The sequence below is a fragment of the Pangasianodon hypophthalmus genome, chromosome 3, assembly GCF_027358585.1.
Source record: "Pangasianodon hypophthalmus isolate fPanHyp1 chromosome 3, fPanHyp1.pri, whole genome shotgun sequence".
Lineage (NCBI taxonomy): Eukaryota > Metazoa > Chordata > Actinopteri > Siluriformes > Pangasiidae > Pangasianodon > Pangasianodon hypophthalmus.
Genome location: NC_069712.1, coordinates 22,034,665 through 22,051,328, shown reverse-complemented (window position 1 = coordinate 22,051,328; position 16,664 = coordinate 22,034,665). Strand labels below are relative to the sequence as shown.

The window sequence follows — 16,664 nt, the reverse complement described above, 5'->3', positions numbered from 1 at the left end:
TAACAAGACAAGTAATAAAAAAAAAAAAGTAAAATAAAAAAAAAAGTAAAATAAAATAAAATAAAATATGTACACTATAGACATTCACGGCACACGTGAGTGTGAAGATATATACATTTTAGTGCAAACAAGAGAGAGCATGTGTGTGTGTGTGTGTGTGTGTGTGTGTGTGTGTGCAGTTACACAACAGAGAGAGCAGCAGTAGTAGGCACAACACATCAAACCTTGATGTGGATGGGCTACAACAGCAGAAGACCACATCAGGTTCCACTCCTGTCACCCAGGATCAAGAATCTGAGGCTATCATGGGAACAGTCTCACCCAAACTGGACAGTTGAAGACTGGAAAGGTGATTTTTGTCCTAATCTTCAGCTGTCCAGTTTGGGTGAGTCTGTGCCCATGATAGCCTCAGATTCCTGTTCTTAGTTGACAGGAGTGGAACCCTGATGTGGTCTTGCTGTTGTAGCCCATTCACCTCAAGGTTCGATGTTTTGTGCACGCTGAGATGCTTTCCTGCTCACCATGGCTATAAAGAGTGATTATATGAGTTACTAAATCCTCCCTGGCAGCTCGAAGCAATCTGGCCATTCTCCTCGGAACTCTCTTATAAACAAGGCGTTTCCACCCACAGAACTGTTGCTCAATCAGCGTTTTCTGTTTTTCTCACCATTCTGTGTAAACTCTAGAGACTGTTTGAACTGTGTGAAAATCCCAGGAGATCGGCAGTTTACGAAATATTCAAACCAGCCCATCTGACACCAACAACCATGCCACGGTTAAAGTCACACTTTTTCCCCATTCTGATGTTTGATGTGAACATTAACTGAAGCTATTGACCTGTATCTGCATGATTTTATGCACTGTGCTGCTGCCACATGATTGATGATGTACAGGTGTTCCTATTAAACTGGAAGATGAGTGTAGATGACGTTTAAAAGAACTTCCAGGAGTTTCAGTTAAGTTATTTAGTTGAGTTCTCTGGCAGGTAAAGCCTATATACATATAATGGTCATGTGACCTACTGCTGATCAGATGCAACTTATACAACCACAAGACCTACATACAGCACTTAAAGGGGAAAATAATCAGTCTGTATTAAAATGAGGTGTATGTAGCACATGAGTGACAACTAAAAATGCACACACTGTGAAGGCACTGCCATCTCTGTGATTTGTAAATATAAGAGATCTATATAAGTGGTTGCTTATCCCATGCAAATCAATCATAATTACTACAGAAGTACTGCCTGTCGTCAGGCAACGTTACTTAATAGATATATGTCCAGAAATCTTATCCCGTCCAACAGTACTTGAATCTCAAATGGTCTTGTATTGGGCATATAACGGTTTCTAGATCCTATATAGTGTGTGGTGTATTCTGGCACATCTGCAGCTTTGCCACTGTAGCTTTTCAAACTGCTGCTCATGCTGCATCAAGAGGCTGCCAAATGCACTTGGAGAACGAGTGCTAACTGTCCTCTTTTGCAATCAGACAACCATTCTGACTGGTTAGTGTCACTCTAATCGACTGGGGGAAGAGTAATGCCAGGAGGATCAATCATGCTCTCTTGCTGTGTCAGCTACAGATGGCTGTGGCTTTGTCAGGACTTGACTGCACAATGTTCCCATGATAGAGTGAATGTTTTTCTGTTTAAAGCACCTTTTTAGAGTGAAAAGGAGACCATTTGAGATTCAATCTATGTGTGATTTCTTTCACCTTCTGTTAGAAATGTATAGCATACAACTCCTGGTAATGATCGTGCTGTTCAGCAGTGTGAAGTTATAAGCAAAAAAGCCATGTTAAAGGAATTTTTAAAAAGATCTGACAGCCCTAGTACTCTAACCTGATTATGAAGGGTCTAAATGAGGCCAGGCCCAGAGGGGAAGAGGATCCGTCCATGGGTGATGGGTAGAGCCGTCCCAACACCAGCAACAGCAGGAACAGACTGGGGTGTAGCTTCACTTGTCCTCCATCACTGAGACAGACAGAGAGACAGAGAGCACACGTTGAACAACAGGTCCATCTGGAATGAGTGCAGAATCAGTGCAGGAGTTCTCAGTGTTTACAGAACCAGATCTATTTTCATCTCCGCGTTGAAAGGCACGGCGCAGGCCTGATCTGGAGGTGAGGCAGGCCAAATGTAGTCAGGCGCCGAAGCAGGCCCTCTCGCTCAGTTCTCCTCTCATTTCCATCTCTGGCTCTCTCTCATCCATCTCGCTCCCTCTCTCTCAAGAGGAGATGCATGCCAGAGTAAACATTCGAAAGTGCTGGCGATGTTATACTGGAATAATCACATCATTCAAACACAAACACGCACACTTCATCTCACATCGCCTCACCGTCGCATACACTCCCCCATCCACATCCTCTCCTTATCTTTCTCACCCCACACACACACACACACACACACACACACAGAATCAATCAAACTCTCGAAGATGACAAAATCTCCGTAGTCTAGAAGCCAAGGTTTTTCCACTAGAGCCTCTGGGTCTAGTACACACTTAGATAGAACTAGACAGCTCATGAATGGCTTCATTTCAGTCCATCCAGAGCAGATAAGCTGATAATGTAAAGTCTTTAGACCCTACAGACCAACCAGCAGCCAAGATCTACACATAATAAGAGAAGGACTGAAAAAGAGAGAGAAAATGTGCATTGAGGGGAATCTGGAAACAAAAGAAATACAAAATATACAGGAAAAAAGTTTCACATTTAGTGCAGGAAAAGTCGAAATTGCAACTCTTCACCTCCAAAGCATATTCTCAGTGTTCCATGGAGTTTCCAAAGGTTTCCAAATGCTACAAAACATTATGCAACTGCTCCAAGGAAATGCAGTCATCAGCAACATCTCAATAGCAGAGACAACAAAATAGCACGTTTGGAAGAGTTTACATGCTGAAGGTATGCAAGTCACATTGTTCCTGTGAGCCTGCTAGTAGTTTTTCCCCTTTCCTCCTGCATTCTCCAAGCAGTCATCCAAAGAAAAGTATGATCCTGAAGAAACTCCAAGAGCAAAGAAAAAGCCAAAGTTGCTATCAATATCAATCAACAGTACATGACTGAGCTGGCTTTACCCACAATTCCACCACAACTATCCTATCCCACAAGCCCCCTCACTGCCTCCATCAACATCAGGCAGTCTTGGGACCCTACTTGACTTTTCAAGCCTCTATTTTATCTTTCCATGCTTTTTTATATGCTATGTGATTTATTAGGGTTATTAAACATAAATATGTAGGAGTGTGACTGGCTTGTTGGGGGGAAAGAGAGCATTATCCAGACCGTGAGAAAGTGTAACCATGCTTTCAGCGAGAGCCAGACAGAGAAAACATTCATATTACAAACACGGTGACCCAAGGGTCTGTTTTGCAATGCGAGTTTGGAAGGCGTTTGTGTCAAAATGTAATGGTGGGATTACAGATAAGAGGGCAACAGCTTTTCAGAGTTGGGGAAGCGAAACCGGAGGGTGGTCTGGATCCAAAATGGCCTCCGCTCCCACACACCGCCTTCTTATCGAAGCCATCTGAAGTAGGAAGCTGTCCATCAGTGGACTAAAGAGGCTCGATAAGGCAGTTAAATTAACTTAAATTAAAAAGCTCCTGAGAAAACAGAAGAGGGGAGGGGGAGAATATGACTAACCGTTTTCCTCTGGGTCTGTTTATCGACTTAAACCAGGGTACGAAAAAGAAAGCTCTTGCACCAAAACAAACACAGTACACACACACACACACACACACACCAACAGCTTCTTACCTCTCCACTGAACTTGCTGCCTCTTCCAGCTGGCTGAGAAGAAAAGGATACAGGGCAGGAAAACGAGTGAAGAACTCCCAGCCTGTCATCCTGAAACAGATGAGAGAAAAGGAGAGAATGTTAATTCAAGGAAATTCCAAAGCATGAAGGAAATAGTTAAAAAAAAAAAAAAAAAAAGCATGGTGAGAAAGGGAAAATCATTTAAACAACACTTATCTACCAAGCACCAAAATTCACCTCGGGCCTAAACAGGAGGCGACACGCAGAGTGTCATTAGGAAAGGTGGAGCGTTTGTGAGTGTGTGTTTGTGTGTACGTATGTATATGTCTGTTTTTGTGTAAGTAACTGTTAGAGGCCTGGTTTGTAAACCACTTCCTAAAGGCAGAGCTCTTTACAGCTCTATAAAGCTCTCATTAGACTGCTTTTCTTGTGATGGCGCACTGCAGGAACACACAGCGCAGCTTTAAATGCTGCTTTATTCCTGAGGCAGGCTTGGGAATCTGGTTAGAGATGGGGGCAAGGCCTCGCGCAACGCACGACTGTCTGAGACGTGCGGAAACTTCCTGCTTTTAACCGAACATGCTTTGAGGAACGAGAAGAAGTGAAACTGTTGCAACTAATGTATTTTTATTTTTTTTGCATCTGTACTGGAATCAGCCTCAACAACAGGGCCAGTTTTAGCACTAGTCAAACTTTAAGACGGAATTCCACACACATGTTCCATCTTCAGCTGTGACAAATTCTTCTTGAAAGGAAGACACACAAATGCATGCACACACACACACCACATCCTGTGCTGAAAGCGTATATACATGGTCCGATCCAGGTTAAGGGCAGGGTGCCGTCATGGTAACAAGGAGGGTTAACCCTGTCTGACACCCATGTTAAATTCCACAATCATGGCACATATACACATAAAACACACAGAGCCACAAGTTAGGCCTGACCTGAAGCAATGTGCGCCTGCACATAACCGAGGACCTTTCACTCAGGACTGCAAATGTTTTTTGGACATCGAGAAACAACCTTACAGAGTTACTAGTGTTATTATTGTGATAAACGTGTGCACATGTCCCACGAGACTGACTGAAACACATTGTTAACACGAGATGTTTTAAATGGTAATCTTTACTCACTAGATTCACACGCACCTGCCCTCACACAGCCACATAAACAAGACTCAACCTTCTTCCGCTCTAACACGTACCGAGGATGCCATAATTGTTCACACTTCACACCCTCATTTGCCTGCAGTGTTTACACTTCGCCCACGCACCCCTTACTATGTTTGCGTGGATATAAAACACGCAACAAAAATGCTCCTGGTTACACTGAGGACCATATACACACACAGCACACGTGCACTCTGAACATTTGCGTATGTGCTGAATTTGTTTATGGAATAAATTGTACATTAGTACTGTGCATTCAGACAGTACAGACTGTCTATAAACAAACACACTGCTCACTGTTCTTGTGCAGCAGCTACTGAAATGAATTTAGAGTAGGAGGAAAAAAGAAGTATATCTATAAACAAATGTTTGAACATGCTTTGCATGGCTCATTAGGTTAGAATAGAGACTTTAGAGATCCACTATACAGGTTCCTGTCACTCAGATTACTGCTTGGGGGGTTTACCAGTTAAAATGAGTTTATAAAAATGACAAAGGTATAATGTCTTATCTACTTGTTGCAAAACTGCTTCACATTTGACTGTGTGTGAGCAGAAAGCATGCTTTCTCTGCAGTTTTATTACCATGTTTTAAATCGTTACCTGCGATTAAATACATCTATGCATCGGCCACGATTATGCAACAGTTCAGCAGTGATCACTCATGTAAAGCATTTTTGTTCATCTTGAGTCTATTTATTTTAGACTGCACAAGCGGTTTACGTCTGAAGAAAAAGGTTCATACTACAGCTGCTGTGCTTGTTAAGTGTATTGATTTTAAAGTGCACAAGGCTGTACGAAAGCAGCACCTTTTCCTTATCGTGTCTGGAACAGCGGCTTGCTTCTGACATCAAGTGTCATGATCGACAATAAAAACAGCCGCCAAAAGTAATGATATAAGCCATCATGCACGTGACTTGGTGATTCGTAGTCGAAAAAAAATTATAAATTATGAATAAATAAATAAGACACGGTGGTACAGCAGGTAGTGTTGCTGCCTCATAGTTCCAGGGTGCTTGGTTTGATCCTGAATTCAGACCGTAGTCTATGGAGTTTTGGTTTGTGGAGTGTGTCCAGGTTCTGCAGTTTTCCCTGCTACCTCCTAAAAAATATGCAGCTAGGCGGACTGGCTATTATCAATTGCCACTAAGGGCGTGTGTGTGTGTGTGTGTGTGTGTGTGTGTGTGTGTGTGTGTGTGTGCACGCGTGGTGCCCTGCAACTGACTGGCATCCCATCCAGAGTGTATTCCCACCTCATGCCCACTGTTCCCAGGATAGTTCTGGATCCACCACTACCCTGACCTGGAAAAAGCAGTTAGTGAAGATGAATGAATGGATAAATGAAAACGTTAGCATCTTGGAGAAAAGCTTATTTATGCGTTTTTGCACACAGATTGATCTTAAAAGTTAAAAACATATCCAAAAATATCATAAATATACTCTTTAATCATAAATCCCCAGTGCTTAGGAAATCAATACAGAACCCAAAGCCAAACATGAGCTACAAGTGCGGAGCTGAACTTGTTCTATTGTATTAATAGAGATATGCTGTAAAAATACAGTGTGCGAATATACGCACGTGCGTATACACACACACACACACACACACACACACACACACACACACACACACACAGACACACAGGCTGTGACCAACACAAAAATAATAAACAAATGCAACCAAAAGCTCTGTTTCCTGTTAGTGGTATTGGATAGCCTTTCAGCAGTGTTGTTATCGCATGATCAGTGTGTGTGTGTCTGTGTGTGTGTGTAACAGGTCATAGAGCCCCATAATGCATTTCATTTCCACTGGAGCAAAGTTATCTGACCCCTGAAGGAGCAGAGGTTAAAGAAAGCATGGAATGAAGGAGGGACAGAAAGAGAGTCTTAAACACCAAGACCCACACACATGTAATTGGACAACTGGTCAAACACACTGAATTCAGCTAGAAAATACCAGTAAATAATCTCACACACACACATATAGCAACTGAAAAAGCACAAACATGGAGGCAACACTGGACTTGACAAATCCAAACACTCCTATAATCACATAGATGCAAAAACACACGTGTTTGTCTCACTATCCTTGGGAGAATTATTATTACAGCTAAATAACGACAAGCCTACACCTAAATGTAACTGTAAGCTTAACCTGAGTAACCAAAAAGCCCTCACCTTTTAGCTCTTTTAGTTTGTTTTAAATAAAAGCTGCAGTTTTTGTGGGGAAAAAATGCAATTTTATTCATGTGGATCAGCCAAATGTCCCCACAAGGTCCAAACGGTCAGATAGTCCTATACCTGTGGGGACATCGGGTCCCCACCAAGATATAGAAACATGTGCACACATGCACATGACAATAACATAAATGAGACTCAGGGAAGAAGAAGGAACAGAAAATAGCTAAACAAACCACAAATAAGTCAAAGCTGGTTGGTGTATAATAGGATCAAGATGCAAATCACACTAAAAGAGAAGCACATTTTGCTGTTTGAGTGCCCAAAGCCAGTAAAGCAGCTCAGGGCTTCACTGTGGGAGCACCGGAGATCTAAACCAGCCTCTCTGTGCCCTGCTGTCATCTGATACGCAGCTGCATTTTACTGATGTTTAGTAGTTAGTTTTTGTAACTACGCAATATCAAGGGCCTTTGTTTTGGTTTTGGCTCTCACTGCGTTAACAAGATTCATCAAAACCGATCATGATACCTTGCTGACTGACACTCAACCCATACAGCAAATCATGTGATGGGCTGTACCAACGCCGGGGTCAGGGGTCAGAGCAGCAGCACAAGCTACATAGACTGTCTAGAGACCTTCTGTTCCATTTGTGTGTATGTTTGTGTGTGTAGGACGGACTTTGTTAGCATTTCCTACGGTGCACAGAGAGATAAAGATGCCTTTGGGAAAGACAAATGGTCAGAGCTGACGTACATCTGTGAATTTGGTTTCTCTCCCTCCCCGCTCATTATTTCTTTTAAAAGTCATTATCAAACACAAGCCTGAGATCTGAGAGGGAGAGCAAAGTGGAGGAAGAACGAAAAAGTCAAAGAATGTGGAAGGGAGGGAAAATGTGAGAGAGCACTAACAAGAGTGTGTATATATGCTCAGAGATAAAGGCAACAGAGAGGTGGAGGGTATATGCAGATTGTTTGAGGAGCTGGATCAGTGCCTCACGCGGTGGGCCAGAGAGTACTCTGATATTAATGACTGAGGAAAACAGGGTGAAGGGAAACAGTGTATAGGACTACAGTGACCCCTGTTGGGGAACTTAAAAAGGCTATATTAACATTACCATGTTGATGTGACAGATCTGATTTTCTCCCTTAACAGGACACAGATGTGACTGACTCATAACTGTGTGGACATGAAAATCAGATATGTTCAAATCAGACCTGTAAGTGGTCCTAGATCAGATACATATTCAGTATGCATGTGAGATGAATGAGAATGGTCAGACTGGAATTCAAGTGGCTTCTTCCCAACACACTTTAACGGGCATGCGCACATTCACTATATGGTCAAAAATATGTGGACACAAGACCATCACACCCATATGTGGACCTTCCCCAAACTGTTGCCACAAAGACTGAAGCACGCAATTGTATATGCAGATGTCTCTGTATGCGCCTGTACACAAAGCGAGGTCCATGAAGGCATGGTTGGTGTGGAAGAACTCAAGTGGCCTGCACAGATCCCTGACCTCAACCCCACTCAACACCTTTGGGATGATTTGGAACGCCAACTGCGCTCCAGGCCTCCTCACCCTACATCAGCACCTGACCTTAATAATGCTCTCGTGGCTGAATGAGCACGAATCCCCACAGCCATGCTCCAAAATCTAGTGGAAAGCCTTCCCAGAAGAGCCGGGGCTGTTCTAGCAGCTAACCAAATTTGGTTTGGGTGCTCAACAAGCACACATAAGCACAGACCTACGGGCGAGAAAATCATGTGTCCATATACTTTTGGCCATATCGTGTAGCACTGTCAAATTCATCCAGTGCAGCGCCGAGGAATACACACCACCCACAACAACAATGGAGCACAGCAGTGACTATATTCATTGGAAGACTGGGAAAATGAATTATTTACTTGATATTTGGACAAACCTAGAAGAAATCTATCAAAATTGGCTAATGTTCAAAACAACCACCCAAGAAATGGCAAAGTGCAGCCACAAATAAATGTGGCTACAAGGCCAAAGAAAAATAAAGAGCCTTAAGGTTCATTTCAAGGAGGCAAAAAGCTTGAATCAATGGAGTGGTCATTGTCACTCAGCGCGCCCCCTTTTACAAACAACTCAAGCACATTTCGGGTGATAAACCCACTTTTTCTCACGTACAAATACTCTAGGAATCCTGTCCATTTCCAGAATACGCTTGATATCCATGTGTGCATACAGGGCACTTCGAAGGACAGGCGCATTCATATTAAAGACAGATATGGGGCACTTGCAGTTACCAGTATGAACTGTCAAGATAGACAGATTTGACGTAAAGAAAAAAAAAATCATAAATGTGCAGTGAAGCTGTAATGTGAATGCAGCCATCAAGACAAAGGCATATAGGACAAACTGCAGGGTGTCATACTTATTCTTTTTGGAGTGCTCATCCTTCCCTCTCTTCACACCAAATATCCGAGTGATCAGAGTACTGAAGAGGAGAGTGGAGGAATTCCTCACCTGAAGAAGAGAAATGTCAGTTATCATATATTAAGATCTTGTTATTCATAGTTTTTACATTTCACCAACTTACTGAAAAGGGTTACATAATTTAGCGCATAATGTAGTCATGCCAATAAAGTGCTTTACAGATAAACAGAGAGAGAAAGTGATATGGAGAGGGAGGGGCCCATGGAAGAGGTGAAACGGAGGTGACCTAGATAAGCTTTCCCCATCCTCACTGCTTTAACTGGAAATCACTCTGCCATGCAATCCGTATCAGAACCCATGGCTCTGATGGTTTCCATGTCTATAGTCTAAGCCCAAGAAGCAGCCAGCAACACAAATAGGCCATTTTCCTTCTTTACTCTTCCACAAAGGCCTCATGATGCAGTCATAAGAACTGCTCCACATCAGAAGCGTGACCCTGAATCTTGCCTGACATCACTATCATAATAATCTAGCAAGAAGAGCCGCATTATACACTGAAACTCCCAGAGTTTCTTACAGATCTGGGTCACGATACGAGTGGGGACAGTATTCTCTTGTAGTGCTGTCACGTCCATAACAACAAAGACTGCTGGGAGGCTATTTTAGAACATACAGAGACAAAACAAAGTGAAATTGAATGATGGATTAGGATTTCCACACTCCAGTGCAATAAATCTCCAAAGCTTTTTAACTGTATTTACACCCTACGATCCCAGCTGAACTTTCAAAAAAAAAAAAAAAGAAAGGAAAGAATGAGAGAGACAGAGAAGACAGGGAGAGAGAGACAAAGAAGACAGAATGAGAGACAGAAAGAGAGACTGAGAGCCAGGGGAATGTGACCTGGAACTACTGTTGGGGTGCTCTTGTGGGAAGAAGTAAAGGTGTGCAGAATGTCTCAGGAGCACTGCACAGCTGTGTGTGCACACTGAGCTCTTGTCCCATTTTGCACTTAATGATTAACTTGTTGTGTTAAATTGTAACTGATTTACAGGCTCTGACAAGTGTACGTGAGGGAAAGCATGAAGAAATATGTGTGTGTGTGTGTGTGTGTGTGCGCATTTGTGTTTGTGTAGGTGGGTGGTTGCCAAACTAAAATTACTTCAGCTTTCAACTTTATGCAATAAAGTAGAAGTGAGCTGGCAAGCATCCTGTGTTTGTGTGAAACTCTGTTTGTAAACTTTTGTAATGAAATATCCGCTTATATGTAGAAGTTCACGCTGACCACTTTATTGGACGTGGAAGGAAAAAGAATTCATTGCAATAGGGATAATAATGATGATGATTAAAAAAACAACAACTTACAGCCCAGATGGGTGAAGTGAAGCCAAGCACTGCGGCCTGCAGGCCCTCTGCCACGAAGGGCACAATGTTTTCTCCTAAACGTGTATCCCGATATAGAGCCCTTAAAATATTCAAAGCATGGACCTGGTGACATGTACACAAATTGTCAGTTTAGAAAGCATAGCCATTTCATTTTCTTTCTTTCTTTTTTTTTTTTTTTGTATTCGTGCGTAAATTGGAGTGTGGATGGGTGTAACCTGTGGGACAGTGCTGCGGTCGGTAGCGCCGTCGTGACTCGGCATGGCCAGCACAGTCAGCTCTCTCATGGTCATCTTCAGCAGGCTACAGCTGGATGACTTCGGCTCGGAGGACAGCAACGCCTGCACACAAAAAAAGTTTATACTTGGATTACAGAGCATTATTAAGGATTGGTGGTTGCGCTATAGCAATGCAAAGCCTAGCATAGACATTACGGTGATTTACTGAGACATTACAGATATGTAATGCATTACTCATACTGCTTTCATGGGACTGATTACATGATATCGTTTCACTATGACTGGATGACTGGATAAACTAGTGGCGATGACACCGAATTACAAAGACAAACACAGAGACAAACACAGCTCAGCGCTCATTCTCCCCTGCCTCACTCTCATTAATAGCCCCTTTAATCACCACACCCCACCATGCATTCAGAAGTCGCAGCTCATTAGCGTAGGGAGGGAAGCTGAGAGCGATGTGAACAAATTCTACTTTCATGAATTCTTGTCATGGAACTAAAATTTCCTACAAAGTCTCTAAGGAGAAATGAGGAAAGGAGTAAGCATGACCAAGCTCAGAGTTGTGAGACTTGGGGGGAAAAGGAGCCACAGGGTGTGACCCCTCCACGTCAGCCTGCCTTTTCCGGAATATGCCGCAGGAACGCATGCACTCCAGCCAGGGTATTGAATTTATCCGCCCTCTCCCTTGCTTTCACTCTCCTGCATTCTAAATCACACTCCATCTCCAGCGATTACATCCAAGAGCTTATTCATTTTCCTTGATTTAAATAGCCAAATACTCAGCTCTCTCAAATGGCCAACCACTGTGGAAGAACCCGGACAGTGACTGATAACCAGATTTTTACATAAAGGCAAAAGTTTATGCAGTCCTAGGGAAAGGAATGGTCTGCACAGATTGCAGTAGTCACTGTCACACTTATACACACAGTAAGGAGTGAGAGTTACCTGGACGTAAAAAGGAATTCCAGCACTGCGGCGGGTGGCACACAATTTAGAAGAAGGGTCGCTGCACTTCACCTCCTCTAGAACCTCCTTTAGCCACTGGGCTGGAAGCTGCTGTAAAGTGGTGCTTCCACTCCTAAAACACAAACACCAGAGAATAAAACCGTACCAAGTGTCCTGTATGTCAACTACAATAGATATATTTTTTAGCAAACATCTGTTGTCTTAATTAGGGCACTCATTACCATAAAAATGACTGATTCACAAATACTTTGAGACCTTGGAATAAGGCTCTAACTGACAATTCTGTGAATTTAAAATATTCTGAATCTTAAAACTTCTCAATGTATTCATATGTAAATAACATATCTTTTTTTATAAAAAGAAAAAAGAAAAGGGGCAGTATATTTCTCGATTTGGTACATTTGCAAAGGCATCTTGGACAATCCTGCACGCAAAATATTTTAAGTTCCTACATTCTTAGGTTGGTGTATGTGGCCTATTCAGACCACGGGTTTTCAACAAGACTAAGATGGCCATCGTCGCATTTGCATTCTGCAAACATTTCTGTGTGGATTTGGATGCATGTTTGGGGTGAAAGATCCATATACAAAGCATCAAAACAGCCCCAAAATATCAATTATCCACCTCCATATTTTACAGTGGGTATTAGGTGCTGTTCCTGGTATGCAGTAGGGGTGCGCATGGATATTAGAATACTCACTTAACTGTTTGAGGAACCAGTATTTAGAATACTACAATCAGTATTTGGGTATTCGTTATGCCCTGCGTCCACATTAGTATGACTAGTCAGTGAGAAAATATGAAAAAAGATAAGCCACATCTGGCAATAATTGATGTACAGATCAGCATGCTGCAATGCAAGTTAACGGTGTGTGTCAGGACTAAAAAACAAAACAGAGATAAGTACAATTCCATATAAAATTAAATGCAACACCATTAAAATAAATAAACTAGGCTCCTGAGTGGGGAAATAGAAAAGTTTTTGCCCTATGACTCAAATCATGACAATGCCACAGCCATCCATGGCCCCAGGAATCCAAGGCCCACTTCATTAACATGAGTACACATAAGTACACAGTGCTAAGTACAGGTGTGAACGGGGTCCAGTGTGTCTCGAAGATGCTGGGACACATATGACCACATCACATACGGAGTGTGAACGCAAAACTGCCAGAATGCATTCTGGACAGCATCGAACGACCGCCTAATCAACCGTGTCATGGCCATAGCCTTAAAATACATAATCATTGCACGACTGTTTAGAAACTGCGCTGAACGGAAGAGTTTCTCCACCGGTAGGCTAGTGGATGAAGGCAATGTCCATGGAGCCAACATCTCTCCCCTGTCAATCAGAGTGACACGAGCCAAACGAGGTCATCTGTAAGCTTACTTTTCATTTAACTGTAACTTTTCATTTTGCACCAGGCTCTGAATTTGTGTGGAGCATTCGTTTCTATTTACATTCACTGGTTTACTAGATATAATATGCAGAGCATGCACTGCTACAGTAGGGCTACAGGCTCAAAATATTGAGCTGCCATTCAGTAAAGCTTTTGCTCCAAGTTCAATAATTCTGCTAATTTCTGCTTTTTTTCTACAAATACAAATATGTGCACTGCGACTAAGATGAGGGAAAGTTTAATTGCAGTGGAAGGATGACACAATAATAAAGCATTTTTCCTCTCCTTGTGGTTAACCGAATATCCGTTCGTTAACTGTAAGGGGTATTCAGATATTAAAATTAGAACAGACAAGCTCAATCAGGGAAAAAAACCCTGCTACAATGAGGTCATACTTCTGAGAAAAATCTTTGTCTTTAAACCACAAATCACACTTCACAGAGACCTAAAGACACTGAGTCTGTTGCTGATCTTAGATTAAAGCCAGGTTTATAGCTGCTTTTTGATACGCGTATATGCGCAAATTCCTGCCGCACATGTCCTGCATTCATTTGGTGAATTAATACTGCATGTTCCCAAAAAAAAAAAATAAAAATAAAAAAAAAAAAAAACATTTGCGAGCTATGTCACAAATCACATATTTACAGTATTTACAGTCAGGTACATAAGTATTGGGACAGTGACACAATTTTCGTAATTTTGCCTCTGTATATCATCATAATGGATTTGAAATGAAGAAATCCAGATCTGATTGAAGTATAGACTTTCAGCTTTAATTCAAGGGGTTTAACAGAAATATTGCATTAACGGTTTAGGAATTTTGCATAGTTCCTCCATTTTTTACAAGCTCAAAAGTAATTGCACAATTGACTGATAAGCAGTTTCATAGCCAGGTGTGGTCTGTTCCTTCGTTATTTCATGACAAATTAAGGAGATAAAAGGTCTGGAGTTGATTCCAAGTGTTGAATTTTGGTAGCTGCTTATGGGAACTCTGGACATGCAGTCCAAAGAAGTGTCGATGCAAGTGAAGGAGACCATCATTAGACCTAACAAAACAAAACGGACCTATCAGAGATACAGCAGAAAGTTTAGGAGGGCCAAATCAACAATTTGGTACATTCTTAAAAAGAAGGAACGCACTGGCAAGCTCAGCAACACCCAAAGGCCTGGAAGACCACAGAAGACAACTAAAGTGGATGATTGCAGAATTCTTTCTTGGTGAAGAAAAACCCCTTCACAACATCTAGTCAAGTCAAAAACACTCTGGAGGAGGTAGGCCTATCATTGTCAAAGTCTACAATCAAGAGACGCCTTCATAAATGTAAATAAAGATTTACCTCAAGATGCACACCACCGGTAACACTCAAGAACAGAAAGGACAGATTAGACTTTGATAGAAAACATGCCTGCCCAGTTCTGGAACAAGATTCTTTGGACAGATGAAACCAAGATTAACTTGTACCAGAATGATGGGAAGAGAAGAGTATGGAGAAGGAAAGGATGGGCTCTTGATCCAAACCATACCACCATCGTCTGTCAAACATGTGGAGGCAGTGTAATGGCATGGGCATGTATGGCTGCCAATGGAATTGGGTGTTTATTGATGACTGGTTGAAATAGCAGGATGAATTCTGAAGTGTATAGAGCTATACTTTCTGCTCAGATTCAAATTCAGATTCAAGTCAAATGCTGCAAAACTGATAGGACGGCGCTTCACAGTACAGATGGATAATGACCAAGGACATACCGCAAAAGCAACCCAAGAGCTTCTTAAAGCAAAGAAATGGAATGATCTTAACTGGCCAAATTAGTCACCTGACCTCAGTCCAATTGAGCATGCTTTTCACTTACTGAAGACAAAACTGAAGGCAGAAAGACCCACAAACAAGCAGCAACAGAAGGATGCTGCAGTAAAGGTCTGGCAAAGCATCTCAAGGGAGAAAACTCATTTGGTGATGTCCATAGGTTCCAGACTTCAGGCAGTCTTTGACTGCAAAGGATTAAGAAATATTAAATCCTTGAACATATTAAAAATAATTATTATATTTATAATGGTTGGGTTATCCAATTACTTTTGAACCTGTGAAAATGGCGGGACTATGTAAAAAATAGCTGCAAATCCTAAACGGCTAATGCAATGTTTTTGTTAATCCCCTTGACTTAAAGCTGAAAGTCTGCACTTCAATCACATCTTGATTGCTTCATTTCAAATCCATTGTGGTGGTGTACAGAGGCAAAATTATGAAAATTGTGTCACTGTACAAATACTTATGGACCTGACTGTATGTACTATTCTTGATGGCCATCTAGACAGTTTATCAGATTTCTGGAGGTTCTAGATCTGACCATCACAACAACCAACAGAGCTCATCCGTTTGTTTAATATTTCCATGCTGCTGCACAGAGATGTGTGACCCGTGAGAATCCGTAAACATTTTACAGGTCGACATGGAAACCTGCCTTACAGGGATGTCTGGCTCTGAACTGCCCTCTAGTGGATGTTTCTTTTAACTCTCACAATGTACAAAAGATACGCAGACCATGTCAATACTGTTATGTAAACCACATCACGTGTTAAGTATATCCCCGACTTAAGAGTTTAATCCAGCAAACTGTTCTCCAGCAACTTCCATATTTATTTTTAATATTTATTTTTATATATTTAATTCTAAAAAAAAGTGAGTCACTCTGACAACCACGTAATAGGAATTCACCATCAGTCAGTGTGATGTCAGAGGTGTCGGGTCAGAAGAATGGTAGGAAATTTGTACTCATGCATCATATGGCTGTTCAGATGTGTTAAAAATGATCATTACCAAACTTTAGGCATGACAGAAATTTGACTACTCTTGTGTTTGGCAGGAGCCACAGTCAGGAGACAGAGAGCTTTATCTTTTTTCTAGCTGAAAGTGCAAGTCATTTATTTGTTTTCTAATTTGGTGGCAAGTTAATGAATAATAATCAGGCTGATTTAGCCCCGCTGCGGAGTGTTTACTGTAACCCAGCTGAGAATTCGTTTAGCTAGAGAACTCATCATAGCCAGCTAGTGACTAATGTCTTTTTGGATTCAGTTATGTTGGGTGAAAGTGAGTGATTCAAGCCTGATACTTGCCTGATTTGTGTCTTTTTATCCTGTGGTGAGGGTTTTGGTAAGCGTA

General features: G+C 41.8%; 1 protein-coding gene across 9 annotated transcripts in view; it reads right to left on the bottom strand.

The window, feature by feature from the left end:
• Nucleotides 1-16,664, bottom strand: part of thada (THADA armadillo repeat containing) — an 86,245-nt gene that overhangs the window by 43,147 nt on the left and 26,434 nt on the right. For all 9 annotated transcript variants that reach the window (XM_034302820.2, XM_053232313.1, XM_034302821.2 and 6 more), the window contains exons 23-28: nt 12,086-12,218; nt 11,114-11,236; nt 10,878-11,000; nt 9,514-9,605; nt 3,757-3,846; nt 1,844-1,975 (exon numbers count right to left, since the gene is read on the bottom strand). In XM_034302820.2, coding sequence (XP_034158711.2) covers nt 1,844-1,975; nt 3,757-3,846; nt 9,514-9,605; nt 10,878-11,000; nt 11,114-11,236; nt 12,086-12,218 — 693 coding nt within the window. The remainder of the gene's footprint in view (nt 1-1,843; nt 1,976-3,756; nt 3,847-9,513; nt 9,606-10,877; nt 11,001-11,113; nt 11,237-12,085; nt 12,219-16,664) is intronic.